A 20,510-nucleotide genomic window follows, 5' to 3' on the forward strand; every position below is an offset into this window, starting at 1 on the left:
GTTGAGCGCTCAGTGAATCTGCGTTCGACTACTCCGCCTAGGCTGCACTGTCGAGCGCAGATCCACTGAGCGCTCAACACAGACAGCATAGTCAGAAGGAAGAGCGCAGGGCAAGCTAGCAAGACAGAAGTTAAGCTCCCCTTGCAACATTCAGATCTGGCGTTTGGAATTATTTTGGTTTTCATGTGACGTATGACCCTGAAGGTAAGCGAGTCATGGACTAAAGTAAAACAGTATGTTGGATGTGCCATGCAATGCTCAATTACATGGGTGGGAACTAGTGTGTTAGCGCAGTTAGCTCGTTAACGTGTTGGCCGTCTAGCCCCATGCACGGGGCGATCGGCGGTAGCTCGTTAACGGAGATTTGCCGTGTTGTGGCGTTAAGGTCATTTCAACGAGATCAACCTGAAAGCACTAGTGGGAACACAACGAATATGACTGCACATTTACGGCGACATCATCCTAGTGCAAAGACAAAAACAACAAGCATGCTACTAACTTTAGCCGAGTCATTTAGACAGCTGTTAGCACATGATTCTCCTTATGCTGCTGAGAATATAGCCCAGAAGAAGCGGATAGTATAGCTTTTATTTTGGAAAGAGACATTTCTCTGTAATAAACTCTCTTTTCCAAAGATGAGTGATTCCTCAATCAGATACAGGGCTTGCAATATCGCTAGCCCGACATCCCGGGGCTAGCGATTTTTTTCAGTCGGGCTACCAAAATCTATCTCTTCCCTGCCCGTCGGGCTATTTTAGAAAGGAAAAATATATGTCAATGCTTTTGCATTCTTTCAGAAATGTAGCTGGGTAATTATGTCATTGGCATCGGTGAGCCACTGTCAATATGTGACATATTGTAATCGCGTTTGAATTTGCGCTTGTTTTTTGCTTTCACTTTGCAATCGTGCGAACTGTGTATAGAGAGCGACAGCACTGATCTGTGAGTGATGATAATTTGTGCACCAATTCCTCTGACATCGTCTTATTAATCGTTAGCTTACTATGCAAACATGACAAGTGAAATCTCCCGCAGAAAGCTTAAACATGTGAGAGGTTGATCGCGCAGAGAATCGCTGAGCTTATGTGTGTGTGTGTGTGTGTAAAAGCAGCACGATATATATTTTAGTTCTGCTGAGCCAAATAAGACAGGTCAGGGTGAAGAAGTGACAGCCAAAGAAAAGCTTACCACAAAACGGAGAAGTTATGACAAATCAGACTATAAGGCAAAAAGAAAGTGCAGCTTTATGGTTTCATGGACAAAATAATTTCTGTGGCTGCAATATGACGAGCTAAATAACCAGGGCTGCACATAAGTGGTCCGCAGGTGCGCATTCGCTGTCAAAATAAAAAAACACGCACAAGGGTTAGGGTTAAATTTAAAAACTGTACTTTTGAGTTAAAATATATATTTATAATTTTAATAAATGACAAATTAAAAAGGCATGAACATTTTTTTTGTATCGAAAAAATATCGAACCGTGACACCAAAGTATCGAACCGAACCGAACCGTGAATTTTGTGTATCGTTGCACCCCTAATATATATATATATATATATATATATATATATATGTTTTTTTTATTTTATTTATTTTTATTTTTTACTCTAAATGCTAAGGTTACTTCAGGAGAAGGTAATTCATAGGCTAGATGCTGATGCAAGACATTGAGATAGACTTTTCCAAACCTTTTGCCAAAATACCAAAATACTCTTCATTTACAGGGAGTGCAGAATTATTAGGCAAGTTGAATTTTTGAGGAATAATTTTATTATTGAACAACAACCATGTTCTCAATGAACCCAAAAAACTCATTAATATCAAAGCTGAATGTTTTTGGAAGTATTTTTTAGTTTGTTTTTAGTTTTAGCTATTTTAGGGGGATATCTGTGTGTGCAGGTGACTATTACTGTGCATAATTATTAGGCAACTTAACAAAAAACAAATATATACCCATTTCAATTATTTATTTTTACCAGTGAAACCAATATAACATCTCCACATTCACAAATATACATTTCTGACATTCAAAAACAAAACAAAAACAAATCAGCGACCAATATAGCCACCTTTCTTTGCAAAGACACTCAAAAGCCTGCCATCCATGGATTCTGTCAGTGTTTTGATCTGTTCACCATCAACATTGCGTGCAGCAGCAACCACAGCCTCCCAGACACTGTTCAGAGAGGTGTACTGTTTTCCCTCCTTGTAAATCTCACATTTGATGATGGACCACAGGTTCTCAATGGGGTTCAGATCAGGTGAACAAGGTGGCCATGTCATTAGTTTTTCTTCTTTTATACCCTTTCTTGCCAGCCATGCTGTGGAGTACTTGGACGCGTGTGATGGAGCATTGTCCTGCATGAAAATCATGTTTTTCTTGAAGGATGCAGACTTCTTCCTGTACCACTGCTTGAAGAAGGTGTCTTCCAGAAACTGGCAGTAGGACTGGGAGTTGAGCTCGACTCCATCCTCAACCCGAAAAGGCCCCACAAGCTCATCTTTGATGATACCAGCCCAAACCAGTACTCCACCTCCACCTTGCTCAAGGTTCAAGGTTCAAGGTTCTTTATTTGTCACATGCATAGTTATACAAGTATAACACACAGTGAAATGTAGCCTGACACGCTCCTCGACATGTGCAAAAAAATTGGGGGGGTGTAGAGGAAGAACATTATATATATATATATATATATATGTAGTATATACATTGGGTGAATGTGCAGTAGTAGCAGCAAGCAGGTGAATTCTGTACATTAATATGAATAGACATCTGACTATTTTACAGGATAGACAATATAAACATATTTAAAATTAAAGGAATTGAAATGTACATTGTGCCTTGGTTTAGTGTCTGGAAGAGAGTCCTGTCTCAGTCAATTATAGATGATGTGAGATGATGTGAGAGGGCGGGTGTGTGTGTTTAGGGCACGGATGGCTTGGGGATAGAAGCTCCTCTTGAGTCTCTCTGTCCTTGCCCGGAAGATGCGGAACCTTCTACCAGATTGCAGAAGTTGGAACAGTTTGTTGCCAGGATTGGACGGGTCCTTCAGTATCTGCGCTGCTCTCTCCTGGTGTAGGTGTCCTGAAGCGGGGGTAGAGCAATCCTGCAGCAGCGTTCTGCTGTACGGATCACTCTCTGAAGAGCTTTTTGGTCCTTCACACAGCTGTTCCCAAACCACGATGTCATGTTTTGTGTGAGGATGCTCTCCACAGCGCCTGTATAGAAAATCCTGAGGATCTTTGGAGAGACCCTGAACTTCCTCAGTTGTCGTAGGTGATACAGGCGCTGCCTAACCTTTTTGGTCTGGACCTGAATGTGGGCAGCCCATGTCAGGTCTGAGGAGATGTGGACACTGAGATACTTGAAGGACTGCACCCTCTCCACTGGAGCTCCATTGATGATAATGGGCTTGTAGTCTCTGTGCTGACTCCTTCTGAAGTCCACCACCAGCTCCTTGGTCTTGCCGACGTTCAGCTGGAGGTGGTTGTCCTGGCACCACGATGCCAGATTCTTCACTTCATCCATGTAGGCCGCCTCATCGTTGTTGGAGATGGCACCCAACACCACTGTGTCGTCAGCAAACTTCACAATGGTGTTGGAGCCGTGGGTGGCCACACAGTCTGAAGTGTAGAGGGAGTAGAGCAGTGCCGAGAGGACACATCCCTGAGGTGCTCCTGTGTTGATGGTGATGCTGTTGGAGAAGCACCTGCCCACCCTCACCACCTGAGTTCTGCCAGTGAGGAAGTCCAACACCCATGCACACAGACGGCTGTTAAGTCCCAGATCCCTCAGCTTTGTGAACAGTCTGCAGGGCACTATTGTGTTAAACGCTGAACTGTAATCAACAAACAGCATTCGCACAAAGTTACCCTGTTTCTTGTCCACATGGCTGAGAGTGGTGTGTAGGACGTGGGCGATGGCATCCTCTGTGGATCTGTTGGATCTGTAGGCGAACTGCAGCGGATCTGTGGTGTCTGGGATGGAGGAGGAGATGATGTTCTTCAGCAGCCTCTCAAACACCTTCATTACTACCGAGGTCAGTGCAACTGGCCGATAATCGTTCAGGGATGAGGGTTTGCTGTTCTTGGGCACAGGGATGATGGTGGATCTTTTGAAGCATGTGGGGACCACAGACTTCGCCAGGGACTTGTTGAAGATGTAAGTGAACACACCTGCTAGCTGGTCAGCACAGCAGCGCAGCAGACGGCCGGTGATGCCGTCTGGCCCCGCCGCTTTCCTTGTGTTCACTCTCCTCAGTGCCGCTCGGACGTCATGCTCCGCGATGCTGGTCACCGGTCTCTCGCTGATGACGTCACTGTCCTCGGTAGTCAGGCGGTAGATAGCATTAGCCGCCTGGCTAACCTCGAAACGGGTGTAGAACTGATTCAGCTCATTGGTGAATGCAGAGTCAGCGTTGATCAGCGCAGTGTCCCTGGCTTTGTAGTCCGTAATGGTGCGTAGTCCGTGCCACATACTCCGTGTGTCGCCCTGGTGGAAGTGGGACTCCACACGTTCCCGGTACCGGCGTTTGGCATCTCTCACCGCACGCCGTATGAGGCCGCTTTGTAGGCGCTCATATCGCCAGTGGCGAGACCCGCGTTGTAGGAGGCGGTCCTGGCGTTTACTGCCTGGCGTCTGAGTCGGACTGGGGCTCTCTGCCCTTTACCAATCCAGCCACGGGCCCATCCATCTGGCCCATCAAGACTCACTCTCATTTCATCAGTCCATAAAACCTTAGAAAAACCAGTCTTGAGATATTTCTTGGCCCAGTCTTGACGTTTCAGCTTGTGTGTCTTGTTCAGTGGTGGTCGTCTTTCAGCCTTTCTTACCTTGGCCATGTCTCTGAGTATTGCACACCTTGTGCTTTTGGGCACTCCAGTGATGTTGCAGCTCTGAAATATGGCCAAACTGGTGGCAAGTGGCATCTTGGCAGCTGCACGCTTGACTTTTCTCAGTTCACGGGCAGTTATTTTGCGCCTTGGTTTTTCCACACGCTTCTTGCGACCCTGTTGACTATTTTGAATGAAACGCTTGATTGTTCGATGATCACGCTTCAGAAGCTTTGCAATTTTGAGACTGCTGCATCCCTCTGCAAGATATCTCACTATTTTTGACTTTTCTGAGCCTGTCAAGTCCTTCTTTTGACCCATTTTGCCAAAGGAAAGGACGTTGCCTAATAATTATGCACACCTGATATAGGGTGTTGATGTCATTAGACCACACCCCTTCTCATTACAGAGATGCACATCACCTAATATGCTTAATTGGTAGTAGGCTTTCGAGCCTATACAGCTTGGAGTAAGACAACATGCATGAAGAGGATGATGTGGACAAAATACTCATTTGCCTAATAATTCTGCACTCCCTGTAATGTATTCACTTTCTCCTCCTTTTATCTTTCTCCCCTATCTGTGTATAAAAGTAAAATATCTTGAACTGTTTCCTTTAGACTAACGCTTCACATTTTCCAGACATTAATATCATCCCCACTGAGATAACTCAGTTAGATGTGTGTGTGGGAGCATGCACATGTACATATGTGTAGCCCCGCGTGCAGAGTACATGTGTGTCTGGATTTTCATCATTCCCCTTGCCAGGTATTAATTTCATCAGGGCTGTGATATATGAACAGATTACTGGTGTAAAACGCATTATTTCCTTATGGAAACAGGCCCTGGGAGAGATCCATCAGCCTGTTTCATAGTTGCTTTGGGGCTTACTGCATCATACATGAGCACTTGGCTTACCTGCCGTAGTCACCGATGGAATGCACTCTCCCACACTCAATATGAAATCAAGACTGGATCGTTTTTCAAACTCTTTATAAAAGAAGTCACTTTCATGTCTAAATAGGGAAGTAAATGCAGGTCTTCTATCTTTCTAGTTAAGTCGGTTAGTGATTCTAAATTCTACCTGCAGTCGCAGTCAGAGGTTTGGACTTTTAATGATTTCTTTGAACTATTCTTTTTCCAGGATGGAATGATTGTACAGTATAGAGTTTTGGCTCATTATCTTGCCATAGGATGAACCCCTGACACACTAGGTGCACATACCAGAGGGTACTGCATGGCGCTGCAGAATGCTGTGGTAGCCATTTTGGTTCAGGCTGCCTCTCACTCTGTACAAGTCACCGACCCTGGATCCAGCGAAACAGCCCCAGACCATCATACTTCCTGATGGTGATGATGCCACACACTGTGGAATCATCCTTTCGCCTACTTGACAGCATACAGAAATCCTGCATCATGAACCAAAGATTTAAGAGTTTGATTCATCCGTCCATAACACCTTCTTCAAGTTGTTAGTAGTCCAATGGTGGTGTTCCATGGTCCAGCAACCCTCTTACAGCTCGAAGTCTTCTCTTCACAGTTGAAACTGAGACTTGCTTACTACAACCACTATTAAGCTGTGCTTGAAGCTGTTGTCCTGTGAGCCGCCTATCAGTTTGCCCCAGTTTCTGAGTGCTCACTGACACCTTGACTTTCTTTGCAATTTCTCTGTAGGAAAGACCTACATTTTTAAGTGTTATGATGGTCTGTGTCTCTTTCATTGTTAATTGCCTTTTTCTCACATTTTTGTAGCAACACACTACTTTCTGTGGTAAATGGTAAATGGTAAATGGCCTGCATTTGTATAGTGCTTTTCTAGTCCCTAAGGACCCCAAAGCGCTTTACACTACATTCAGTCATTCACCCATTCACACACACATTCACACACTGGCGATGGCAAGCTGCATTGTAGCCACAGCTGCCCTGGGGCGCACTGACAGAGGCGAGGCTGCCGGACACTGGCGCCACCGGGCCCTCAATACAGTTCAACTAATGCTTACAAGAGTATGGTACCACAGTGTGTTCCAACAATGCTTTTATGCAGGCAGAGGGGGTTGGAAGTCATTCGGAAAAGCTGGAACACTTGTAGGAATTAGTAGCACTAGTTTTCAAGACTTGATCAACCTCCATTGCTGCATCTTTTGTTTCACCTCTGGCAGTTCACCACTTACCTTTGTACCATTTCAAGCAATTCATTGGACATGAATGACTTTAATTGCAATAAATAACTGGAAAACTTTTGACCAGTAGTGTAAGCTGTACAATCATTCTAAAATTACCATGATATTCATGCCCATGATGACTGAATGTGAACCTCTGACCACAACTGTAAGTGTGAATTTGAAGATGAAGCTAAACAACCACCCATCCATTGATCTGAGACCCCAGTACAGAGATTGCTGATGAAATTATGGTCTCAGTCTCCAGTTCCAGTTCATATTCTCATGCTCCAATGATAGTTATTTTGTACATTACGGTTCCCGTTAGAGTCAAACAGGACGGTAGGTAAAGCAGGGTGTGCTTTACCGTGCCAACTGATAAGTCACTAGTTTTATTGTGCGTACAGTTCTCATTCACTTCTGTTGAATATTCATTATATCTGGCTAAAGAGCACCAAGATTGTGTGGTGAAACTCCAGGCTTCTTTACACACTTTATACAATCTGTGGAAACAAAGTTTGAGGATTGTCTAAATGGGACCTATTTTGACTCTCATCCAAAGCCAGTTGTCTCTGGAAGGTGCAACAAAGGAAATTACTTTGACACAGCAGCAGTGGCTGAGCAAACTGTTTCCACTTAGGTGGCTGGCCAGTGACCAGGGCAAATAGTCAGTAGGTTTTGGGTCACCGACTCTTTCATTTACTCACTCACACAACAGCGACTGCTCAATGAGCTCCGTGCCTCGTATTGCAAATACACATTTACGAGTCGTGTGGGCTTTTCTTTCATATAATCATTGCCAGATGAAGGTATTTGTGATACCCTTATCATGGTGAAACAGTGTCACTTTGATGAAATAGTGGCAACAGAAACTAGTACAGGGCATACTGGGGGACTGTCATTTATGTTTTTGTCTTTAACCTCTCTTTAGTGTTGCTTTAAAGTATTCATCTGTTGGTGAATTAACAGTACCGTTTGAATGGGATGAAGAGCAGGAAGACATTTAGATGTACTTCCACCTTAGCATTGCCTTAACTGGTTATTCAACTAGGTAAGCATTTAATATTAATCGAGCATGCATCACTTTAGACAGCAGGAGGAACAGGAGCACACAGGCAAAAGCAGAAAATCCAAAGTTCCCAAAGAATAATCTGCATTTCAGTTTGACTAAAGTCATGCTTTAAAAGTGTTTTACCTTGATTTGGAGCAGCAGTCAAGCAAACAGAATAATATTTAAATGAGCACACCGATATCAGTCTCCAAACGTTAGCATCTTTAAGCTAATGGTTATAGTGAACCAAATAAAGCTCTAACAGCAAAACTGTTGTGAGTAAAACTTTTTTAGTTTTGCACTGTTACTTTTTTTTTCTTTAAATTAGTAAAAATATGTCTTTTAACAATCATCGAAAGAGTGCCTCTCTATTTTAAAATCTTGGGCTGATTCCTAATTAGTTTTGACATTAGTTTAGCATTTTAATAGTACTGCTAATGAACAGATAACAAGACAAACCGCCTTGGTAGAAGTAAAATATCACTTTGTGATTGATGGTTCAGACCAATGTGACAGTGTGTTGAGGGCTATAGTGGTAATTTCCTCTTCTTGACTCTCCTTCTTCTTAACAAAGGCAGCAAAGCAGTGACAATGGTACTCCTTCTCTAAGCGTCACATTCAGAGTGCAGTGACAGACGATGTCTTCCCACCTGAAGTGGCATCAGATCTAAAAATTTCGGGGTGGCTGTAGCTCAGGAGGTAGAGCAGGTCACTTACTGATCGGAAGGTTGGTGGTTCGATCCGTGGCTCCTTCAATCCCTGGGCAAGATACTAACCCCAAGTTGTTCTCTGATGCATCTATTGGAGCATGAATGTGTGTAAATGTACTTAGAAAACACTAAGTTCAGAGAATGGGTGTGAATAGGTGAATGTGGCATGTTGTATAGAGTGCTTTGAGTACTCCGGGAGAGTAGAAAAGCGCTATATAAGAATCAGTCCATTTACCATAAAAATTGAAAAGTGTTTGTATTTCATGGGTCATTCGGAACAGCACTGAAAATAATCTATTTTTACTTTCTACTTTAGAGGACATGGATTTACTCTCTCTCAGCTTGTTGCCGTTTGAGCTGCTGTGACTCAGAAAATTCTCTTCACAAAGTGAGCCTAGCACAAACTTTGAGTTTGACCTTATTAGTTGGATGGCTCTTTGTTGCAGCAGCAATTTGAACAGGTTGGCAGGTTTGCCAGCGTTTATCAGAGCATATTAGACCTTCACTGGGCTTCTATTAAACTTAATGAACATTTAAATCCTTTAATGGATTGAAGGGAATTGAGAGCGGCAAATTATCAGCTAGACACTCTCCACTGGTGTTGATAAAGACACTCACCGGTGGAACTTGAAGAGACACATTTTAGACAGCAAGCCTCCCTCTCTTTTCCCCTCTTCGTCTCACTTTGTTCTCTCCTGTGACTCTTTCCATCCCTCCTCCTTTCTCTCCTTTCACATTGTCCCTTCCCCCCTTATTCCTCTATCACACAGTCTCTCTTTTGTCTCTAACACAACCTGTACGCCTCTTCCAGTCTATAACAGAGGAGACAAAGCTGATGCTCCAGAGCCAGATCTTCGTCATTCATCAGTCCCCATGAAGGGAACATCATAGAGGTCTCTCTCCAGGAGGGATGTGCTAACACAGCCACAACAGCAGCCCATTACAGAGCTGTCAAGCATCACCTACAACTGTCTCTCACTCTTTCACTTTATCTTCAGCCATCCCAGTGAGGGATCTTTGAGCACACATGGTAGCAGAGATCAGAAATGTGAATTACCCAGCAACACGCCTCCAATCAGAAAGAGCAGCAGAGCCGGCACAGAGGCTGCTGAACTCTGCTCAGCCCAGCTTCAGCTCCTTTTAATGGGTGGAAAGGGCTCTAGAGAGCCCCCTGTTTTGTGAACCTAGTCGGCTTCAGCTCCAGGAGGGCTACAAGAGCCAGTTGTATTGATCTGAAAGCTAGCTCCTGTATTTCTGCCGACAGCTGGCTAACAAGGCTGATGTCTCAATAAAGACTGGTGCCTGGGGGAGAACTGATATGTGTGTTGGAGGGGGGGGGGGCTGCTGGGTCAGCCAACAGCAACCTGTTAGAAGACACACCAACAGACAAAGGAATGGAGCAGTTCGTGCCCTCTCTGTTTTTAAATGCACTCTGACAGCACTCCCCTGCTCTGGATGACACTGTAAACTGTACTGAGCTCAAACTCAGAAGAAAAGGAGAAGAACATTTTATGCTCACTTCAAATGCAATACATTAAAGTAAAGTGCAGTCATTTGCTGTTAAAGCATAATTAATAAAACTCTGACTTCAAAGACTGTTTTAATCCTCGTTTTCAAGGTAAAATCGTGACTAACTAAAACAAAGCTGTGTTATATATCTCTTAATGCTCCCCACTCCATTATTGATCGGGACCAGACAGCTTTAAGTGATAGAGCAAAACAAACAAAAGAAGAATGTTGGTGAGAAAGAAACACAACATGACAGACTGATTGATTGGTGAGGCCGGGCTTGTATTTTTGATGCATGAGACTTCAGGATATAGTTTGGCCGCTTTGTGTGGCAAAGGGCTGGAAGGAAATATCAATAAAAAGGCTTGCAAGATAAAATATTGTCTGAAATACTGTCTGCCTCATCAATCAATCCGTCTGTCATGTTGTGTTCAAGTTTACCTGTTTTATGTATGAGGTTTTGAATAGACTTGCACCATATCCTGGGAATTAATTGATTAATTGAAAAATGGACTGTGTGGTTGGCACAAGGACCACCACTAGAGGGGACTGTGAGGTAGCACAAAAGGGCACTATTTGGACAAACTGTGCTGACAGTAAAGGGAGATAAATATGGGAATAGGTTACCAGCAGTCCGCGACCCTGAGAAGGATAAGCGTGTTTACACTCACTCTTTCAAACAGATGCAAGTAAAATACAGCAAAAAATAAATAAAATCAAAGATTCAGCAGTCGCTCTTAAATCTGTTGTCACCTGTTTAGCAGGAGTGGGGCGGGTGGAGGTTTGCCCGGTGCCGCAGCGGTTATGTCAGTGGGAGGATCCGGGGGTTCTCTGTGAATTTCCCATTCCCGTGGGATCGTGCTTGGCGCCAGCTCAGATTTGAAGTTTAATTTTTCGCTGAACAACAAAGTTTTCTTTCCACACAGAATGTACAGCAGACGGTAATGTTTTTGTCACTTTTTACGGAATAAAATTTAAAGTAATGTCAGTACTTCCAAGCTTTAAACGCTGCATGGTTGTACTCTAGCTGAACTCCATATGATCCATTGTTGATCTGCACACGTCTGTTGCTGCCACGGACGTCGCACGCTCGTACGTCATTGTCATGAGACACTCTCACAAACAAAATCACGGTTTAGTAACATAGTAATGCAGCGTGCTTATGGGAAAGTAACTTTTTTGCAATAGTAATCCCTTACATTACTTGAAAAAAGTAATCAGATTACAGTAACGGGTCACTTGTTACTAAACAAGGTCCATAAAGACATGGATGAGTAAGTTTGCTGTTGAAGAAGTTGACTGGCCAACAAAGAGTCCTGACCTCACCCTGACAGAACACCTTTGGCATGAATTAGAGTGGAGACTGCGAGACAGGTCTTCTTGTCCAATATCAGCGTCTGACCTCACAAGTGGGATTTTGAATAATGGTCAGAAATGACCATAAACGCATTTCTAAACCTTGTGGAAAGTCTTCTTAAAACGTTGACTTTCACTGGGACACTCTAAGCCTTAGATTTGTTCTTTAAAACACTTGTGTCATACTGGGACCTTTCTGTGCCACTTTTTTTTATTCGTATGAAAGCCATTTCCACTGTGTTGGGTGTAATATAGCGAAACTTGCCACCGGGTTTCGTTTTTGTAAAAAATTCAAAATTTCAGTCTGATTTTCTTACAGCAGCCTAACACGGCTTAGCAGCAAAAATACTCACACTGAAAACCCTAGGGACCGTTTTGGGCCCATTGAAACCCATTATAAACGCTATTTTTCACTGCAAATTAATTACGGTCAAAGGGATCGTCGATGTTTAAGTTTCATTTTCATTTTGCAGTCGGGGCCTTAGAGTTGTAATTTTTTTATTTGTCCACCGGGTGGCGCCCTTGCTCCACATTTGATCCCTGCTGGAAAACAGCGGGCTGCTCAGACAGACCTGCGGGAAAGGAAGCCTCATTTCCGGCGTGCAGCAGCGGCTTCGCCCGCTGATCGGGCGGGACCATTTTCGGTCCCTAGGGCCGTGAGAGGGTGCTTTTTTTTTTTTAGTCAACAGGAAATGACGTATTTGTTGTCACGTGGTATCGGACGTGTGTGCTGGAAAAAGGAGTCCCCGGTGATCGTGCCCCGGTAATCGTCGCGACTTACCCCGGGAAGATGCACTTTTTTCGGCAGCAGCATTGGCCGCCTGGGGACCATTTTCTGGTCCTGAAAAAAAAAATAAAAGGCGATCGAAATGAATGTTGGTGCCAATCTTTAGTCCATCTAAAGGCCTAATTATAATAACAATTGAATATTACCTCAAATGTTTTTTTTGGAAAATATTCAAGTTTTATGTTTTTTGGGGCAAAAAAAGCAGTGCGATCATGTGACGAAACCGGGATATAAAGGGTTAAAATCCGCGAAATGTAATTAAAACTTGACATGAATATTTCAAGGAGAAGTAGGTCTAAAAGACCGGTGATCGTGCCCCGGTAATCGTCGCGACTTACCCCGGGAAGATGCACTTTTTTCGGCAGCAGCATTGGCCGCCTGGGGACCATTTTCTGGTCCTGAAAAAAAAAATAAAAGGCGATCGAAATGAATGTTGGTGCCAATCTTTAGTCCATGTAAAGGCCTAATTATAATAACAATTGAATATTACCTCAAATGTTTCTTTTTTGGAAAATATTCAAGTTTTATGTTTTTTGGGGCTAAAAAAAACAGTGCGCTCATGTAATAAACCTGGGATTTAAAGGGTTAAAACAACGAAAATATAATTAAAACTTTATATGAATATTTCAGGGAGAAGTAGTTTTAAAAGACTGACCAATTTAAAGTGGAAAAAAATATGAATATATAATCTTTTTATTGCACTTTGGGGCGGGACCTTTTGGGTCCCCAGGGCGATCAACGTAAGTTTTTTAAAGTATGACACAAGGGTAACCCATTCAGAGGTGGACTCGTTGGTTCGTTTGTGATCATTGTCCTGCTCTATAACCCAAGTGCCTTTGAGCTTCAGGGTACAAACTGAAGGCAGGACGTGCTCCTTTAGGATTTTCTGGTGGAAAGTAGAACAAAAGCAAAACAGCCTCAGATCATCACGCTATCACCATGTTTGACTTTTGGTATGATGTTCTTTTAATGAAATGCAAACCCAACACATGCTGGAGAGATTACATCTCTTGGCAGGCCTGTGAATGCCTCTGTGCCCCCCAGATAAACTGAAGGAGGGAGGTCTGAGCTTCTCACCTTAGACTCCTCCCTCTGCGAGTCGACCCAAAATAAGTAGAACAAGATGAATGGATGAATTAGTTTTACGTGAGATGTAGCGGCACTCAAACCTTGCAGAAAATTCATCTCGTCTGTCCACAGAATGTTTTCCCAAAAGTCTTGGTCATCACAGTGGTTTTTTGTTTTTTTCTAGAAAATTTGTGTTACTTTTGCTAGCCAGTGATTTTCATTTTTTTCCCAGTCTCTTTCTTATTATTGAATAATGAACACTAATCTAAACTGAGGCAAGTGGTGGCTGCAGTTCTTTGGGTGTTGTTCAGGATTCCTTTGTGACCTCCTGGATGAGTCGTCAGTGCACTCTTGGTCTAATTTTGATCATTTTGGGTCCTGTGAAGATTCACCTCTGTTCCAAAATTTCCAAAAGAGTTTGTGGATAACTCTCAGAGTGATTCACTGGAATCACAAAGCCTTCGACATATCTTTGTAACCTTTTAAAGTCTAGACTTTCTAGTCTCAGTGACATTGTTACTCGTCTGCTACCTTATATCAAGGTGTGTTGAATTTTGAGCTCTTTTAGCTTTAATTTTACTTTGCAGGCTCTATTTAAGTGATTTCTTGATGTAACACTTCTGGAAGTATCAGGCCTGGGTGTGTGAAGTGAAACTGATCTCAAAACTGTAGAATTACTTTTTCACATAGTCCCGGTGCGGGTAGTTCCCCCCCCATCGTAATTAATTAATCATAATTTAAAACTGCATTTTATATTTTATTAAGTATTATTTTACCTTAATATCAAAATTTGTTTGATGACCTGAAATATTCAAGTGAGATAAATATAATAAAAAATAAATACAAATAAAATAAAAAAAATAAAAAGAAAATAGTAAAATAAAATAAATAAATAAATAAAAACAAATTATAAATAAATAAAAATTATGAAATAATAATTAAATTAAATTAAATTAAATTAAATAAACAACTTGGAAATCAGGAAGGGGAAAACACTGGAATACAAAACTAGAGGTAATTTAAATCAAGTCTCCGGAATTTATTTTGACCTTAAAGTTGTTCGAATATGAGATTTATTTTTTGGGTATCCCAAATAATATAAAGTAAATAAACACATAAATGAATTGATATGAACAAAGCTCAATTGCTAGCACTTTTTCTAAAGCAACAATGTTTTATTGGTTTCTTTTTTCCCTCCCTCTAAATCCAAAAGATCAGAACCCACTTGCGGGTAGCCGTACATTTTAGCCACATGCTAAGAAGCATAGTTTCAGAAACTGTATGCTGCTACCTTAAATTGGGTCTCTTGAACATATTTGGGCCTCTGATAGGAAACATCCACTTGGCTATGTGAAAATAAAGGCACAGACGAGAACTTAACCCTAACCCTGCCTTTAAACTGCTCTCCAGCAACCTGGTAGATGTTGGGAGCTGAAGTAGCTTCAGTGCTTAAATCTAATAGCAACGATGCTTTTTCTTAACTCTGTAATGTGTTATAGAAAGGTTTCCTCTCTAAGCTATTAATTCTGTCAAGTCGTGCTATGTTTTATTTCCGTGTGATGTTGACAAAAAATGAAAAAGCGCTACATTCTCCATTGAGTGAGGAGAGATCAATATAAACAGCAGAGCTGACTCTAGCAGTGATCAAATTCAAAAGCTTTTCTTTTCACACAAGCAAAAATTTGTTTTTGCCTTCTATCGCACAAAGAGAAGCAAAAACGGCAACTCCCAACACTTCAGCTGCTTTCAACTTCTCCTTCTTCATTTCCTTTTTTAAATTATGTGCTCAAATTTTTCAAAAGTAAAGCAAAAATAATCCTGGCTGCGACTCATTGTTTTCTGCCTCTGGGTCTCGTTTCCCTAGCTGGTCTTCCTGCAGCAGAGGTATGTTGTAATAATCATCTACCTACAGTTTGCTCATTAGCAGTGAGTCCTGCTCTCTGCATGGGTCTTTTCATGTTCCTCAGCACTGACAACTACCTGAAGGAACGCTCTGTGTCCTCGATGGGAATGCGACAGTGTGAAACAGTGTGCCGGAGTTGAGTCAGGGACAGTACTCACAGACAGGATAAGCTGCGCAGGGAAAACCACCACCCCCGTACAGGCAAAAGTTGCAATAATATGTGGGAGATGCAGCAAAATGTGTTGCTTCCTGTGCGAGTGTGTCTGTTTGGCCTATAATGACTTTTCTGCAGGCAGATACAAATACAAATGATAAGTATTTTGTGCCAGTAACTTTAATGTGGTCATTTTCATCCCTCAAAAACCTGTCAAAAATAGGTCAGTGTTTCCTCTGTGAATGGATTCTTAGAAAGCTTTATTACTGCAGCAAACAGCTCAAAGTTAGAGGAGCGTCTGCTGCTGGTGTTGATGTTTACAGCTCACAGCTTCAAGAGACTTGCAAAAAAATTATATAAAAATAAACACACACTGAACATGAACTGAAAAACTTAGTGTAACCACACAATTGCAAATGAATTCAATTTGAATATTAAAGACGGATATTTTTCCTCGTTTTTTCTGGTTGCTCGTTCCTACAGACCAGTGACCATCACATACCTGACTCTAGCTTGTTTGTCTTGGTCAACAGAAAAAAAGTGATGAACATGATGAGCATGAAGAAGTGTTATTCCGAAACACAATCAGAATCTGGAAATTAAAAAATCACTTTATGGAAAAAAAGAAGAAGAATGGAATAGAATACAAACGACTTTATGTTTCACAACATTTCATCATGAGAGGAGCTGGTGGGTTTAATAATTCACTGGAACATTTCAAAATCATATAGATTCTCTGTATTTAATGTAATTTAAAAATAATTGTGCTACTTAAAGTGTTTTTTTTTTAACTTTGGCTTCTGTATATTACACAGAAATATTAAAATCTCAAGCATTAAAGATAAAGCACGCAACATTAGAGATAAAGATATAGTGCTATTTTTAATGATTGCTTCATTACAATAATTTGAATAATTCGCTTAAATTTTTTCTTTAATTTTCGTTTTTATAGGTTATATTCAAGATTAAAAGGAAAATCAAAAACAGCGCTCACCTGCAAGACTGCATCTAAATTGTGTCAAAAGAAAATCACGTCTCCAAAGTTGTTTAATATTGAAGATTTGTTTTTATGTTAATTACTTTTTAACCAATTCACTTTAGCGTTGCCTGTGTACCAAAACTATTATCACTGTGCCATAATACCATGTTGTTTTCATAGGCACAAAGTTGTACAAGCTGCACAGCCTTTTCACACTTTACTTCCTTGCTTTATGCGACTCGTGATATTCTAAATTCCATCTCTGCAAATGAAATACGTTGCTAAGCATACAAGCCGTACATCGTGGCAGGTTTGCCTACAGCTCCTCTTTTTTTCTGCCTAGAAAACAGCAGTGATCGGATTCTGTAATAATTACTGTGGCTGTCGGGCACACAATAGATTCGGTGCAAGATTCAATATTGCACATCTCCAGCTGAAGAACATCCAGACACATTATGAGATGTCAAAATATCATTTGCTTTCCCTTTGTCTCTTTGTTCCTCGAGGTCTGACCCCTCCTAAACACAGATCCACGCACGCACACAAACAGAGTTGCTCCAAGTAACTAAATGACAATGTTTGAAGGACACTTAAGGTTTGATGAGCTGAATATATACAATTCAAAGTCTCACTGCGTGTGAAAGCGCAGGCAGCCTCACATACACACCTCTGGCCATTTGTATGGATCTGCACACGATGAATACGATGAACAAAAACAAAATGGCTGGCCCTGGCTCCTGCTCTGATATACGTACTCAAGTCAGTCAGAGCTCTGCACGGTTGCAGTGCCCGCTCTTTCAACAATGTAATTCTTAGCGCTTTATCTGCATTTTTAGCTATCTCTTCCATGTACATGTAATATCTAGAATTGCCCTCAGGTCAGACTGCAGAAAAGCAAAGGAGAGAATTAACGTTTCATCGTTTTAATTCTTTTTTTTTAATTCAGCGGGATACAGACAAAACTACCGAAATAAAAAAAATGTTATCTTTTTCGCATCAACTTCTGACTTGAGCTTAATTGCATGTCTTTATTTCGATAAATGATGATAAGACCATAGGATTTCGAGGGATGGTTTTATATATATATGTATATATATATATATATAGATAGATAGATAGATAGATAGATATTACCATCACTCAGAGGTCCTCTTTAAATAGAGTGAGAACTTCTTGTTGTGAGCAGGAATCATTTGTCCTCTGACTGAGATCTTGAATCGCTCAGTAGAAGCAGCTTTATTCTGAGCTTTTCAAACTTTGCTGTGACAGAACAAAGACACTAAGTGTACTAAAGGGAGAACCAGAATAAAAACACTTACTGTCTATCATAACATCTGTTTCCGTGTTTTCTAAGCTTCTGCACCATCTGAATGGGACCTTTAAATTGTATTTGTTAGAAGCAGTGGGAATAAGAGGAATAACATTTACTTTAAAGCATTTTTAGGGGGGATTTCCAAACATGATCGTCTTCATTGTTAGGCAAAAAATAACAAAGGGATACACTTGTATCATTTTTTATTTTTCCCACATTTCCTGTCAAATTAAGACAAATCTTCTAAGAAAACTGTTATATTAACTCTTACCTCAGCGAATTAGAATATTAGAATATGAAACCATGTTGATTTAAATGGGTTTGCACTGCGCCAGTATTCTCAACAGTTTTTTATTAAGGTGGATTGAGATACTTTTGGACCTAAAATGATGGACAGTGAAACTTTTGTGAATTTCTACCAATTTGGGGGGAGCGTTGTTTGGGTTTTTTTGTTTGTTTTGCGTTTACATTTAGATTTGGAGTGAGACGGACAAGTTCTTAAATTCAGTTAGCATATATGTCTGAGCAATGGGCTCCAGTCACAGTGGGCTGAATGTCAAGAGCAAAGGCACAGGAAGAATGGGAGTGCTTTACATGGAAGTGGATATGAGCGAACACTGTGGTCCAATCAGCACCAATCAGGACGGGACCACCGAAGGATGGAGAGGTAAATAAAATGTGACATGCAGATATCGCAGGACTGAACGTGTCTCACCTCACCCTACTTGACTTCATACTGGATACTTCTCCACCACTGAGGCAATCCCGCCCCACACACTCTCACAAACACAGTCATCTTTTTTTGCTGCTTTTTTCTTGCCTTCCTGCAGCAGATAAAGCTCAGTGTTGTCACGAGGGGTGAAGAAGAGGCCCTAACAGTTGAGCCGCTGCTGTCACTCAGCCTCCTGAGATCAGACCTATGTCAAGGACCGTGTCACACTCACAAACTAATATAAAGGAAGGTGCCGGGGGACTCTGTGGCGTGTGCGCAGCATTAGTTGAACAAGTGATAACAACAGTTTTCCGTCTCATGGTGGAAAGATGAAGGACAAGAGGATGGAAGAAAACAAACCCAGGCTGGGCTTTAGGGAACAAAGTGTGTGGAACAAGAGTATAGGGGACACACACGCACACACGCACACACACACACTTTTTCAAGACGCTCACACAAGTGAGGATTCATGAAAATTTTCGGTTCAGATAAAAAAAGAGCGCAGACACACACACTTTCACGTCACCGCCTAAGCCCTCAGCAGACACATGCGCTGTTACTGCAGCTGACACGCAACCCGGCCAAATATGAGCAATGTCAAGACGAGTTCATACGTACACATGCAGACATCAGGCGGATTTCCTTGAGTTGCTCCACGAAGCAAACTTTGATGTCTTGCCCCTGGGTTGAGACATCCTCTCTGAAGTGTGTGTTTACATTTGTTAATGTGTTTGTGTGTGTGCGTGCGTTGACTCATTGTCGCTGTGTTCTTCACACTGGAGCGCCACATGTACATATGAAGTTAATCTCCGCTGTCTGACTATATGCATTATTTAATTCTGTCTGTTCAAATTAACACACACACACACCAAGACTCTCTCTCTCTTTCTTACCTTCATTGCTGTTACTTCCCGAGGTGCCCACAGCCTGTAGTGATATAGTCCATAGCAGCATCGCAGCCAGCCCCGGATCTGAAGCCATGGTGTTCTCCCTCACACCCCGCCAGTCTCCCTCTGCCTCTCTCTCCCTCTCTCCTCTCTTACTCCCTCACCCTCACTCTCCCTCTCTGCAACTCACTGCCTCTTCCTCTCTCTCTCTGTGCTCTCTCCTCCTTCTTCTTCTTGTGTCCCAGGGTTGAAGAGAGAGTGAGAGCAGAGCGCTGAGGAGAGATTTTGTGTGTGTGTGTGAAGGCTGTGAGCTCATTGGGTTGGAGTTAGAGGCTGCCTCTGTGGCTCTCTTCAATCTGCCAGCTCCCTCATGCACACACACATACATAGATAGAGTTTCGGCAGGCAGAAGGAGGGAGGGAGGGACGGCCGCGTCTGTCAGAACGGTGGCAGCCAATTAGAGCGCAGCATTGGGAGTGAAAGCTCTCTCGGAACGCCACACCCTCCCTGTCCTACCTGCCTGGCCAACTCTCACTTTCTGTTTATCTCTCTGGGTCATGAGCTGGCACAGTGCTACACCCCAACTCCTCCCTCTCTCCCTCTCTCTCTCTACCTCTATTTACCCTCATTTGTCATTGGCTCGCCTCTCCCCAACAAACACACACTCTCACCTACCCAGTGGCAAATATCTGACTGATGGGATAAACTGAAAACAGCAGCATGTCTGCAAGGCCCAAGGACAATGATCGGTTATCGATCATCCATATTGCATTCATAAAGCTATTACCTTCACTATGACCAGATGCAGCACAGCGCAACTTCACATATGTGTGTCTGTGTGTGTGTGAGAAGCACTGTTATTCTAGCACTGTGATCAAGCATTGATTCATGCGATGGTGGGAAATGTGCAAGATCACGGGACCTGTCCAGATCAATGATCTTTTTTTCCCCCGCACTCTCGATATGCTTCGTTGCAGTGACCTGAGCCACAGTAAAGTAAAATTGCTGCACATGCAGAGGCACATGTGCGTGCAAACACTGGTTTAGAAGGCTGACAGAAAAATTGATTTTATTGGTCAGTCTGCCAAAT

The 20,510-nt window shown here is 42.2% G+C and overlaps 1 protein-coding gene across 4 annotated transcripts in view; it reads right to left on the bottom strand.

The window, feature by feature from the left end:
* epha8 (eph receptor A8) overlaps positions 1 to 19,954 on the bottom strand; it is a 157,898-nt gene extending 137,944 nt beyond the window's left edge. For all 4 annotated transcript variants that reach the window (XM_040003199.1, XM_040003198.1, XM_040003197.1 and 1 more), the window contains exon 1: positions 19,427 to 19,954. In XM_040003199.1, coding sequence (XP_039859133.1) covers positions 19,427 to 19,514 — 88 coding nt within the window. In that variant the 5' untranslated portion in view covers positions 19,515 to 19,954. The remainder of the gene's footprint in view (positions 1 to 19,426) is intronic.
* Positions 19,955 to 20,510: the final 556 nt, after the last annotated feature.

This window comes from Simochromis diagramma, unplaced genomic scaffold, assembly GCF_900408965.1.
Source record: "Simochromis diagramma unplaced genomic scaffold, fSimDia1.1 OVJJ01000646.1, whole genome shotgun sequence".
Lineage (NCBI taxonomy): Eukaryota > Metazoa > Chordata > Actinopteri > Cichliformes > Cichlidae > Simochromis > Simochromis diagramma.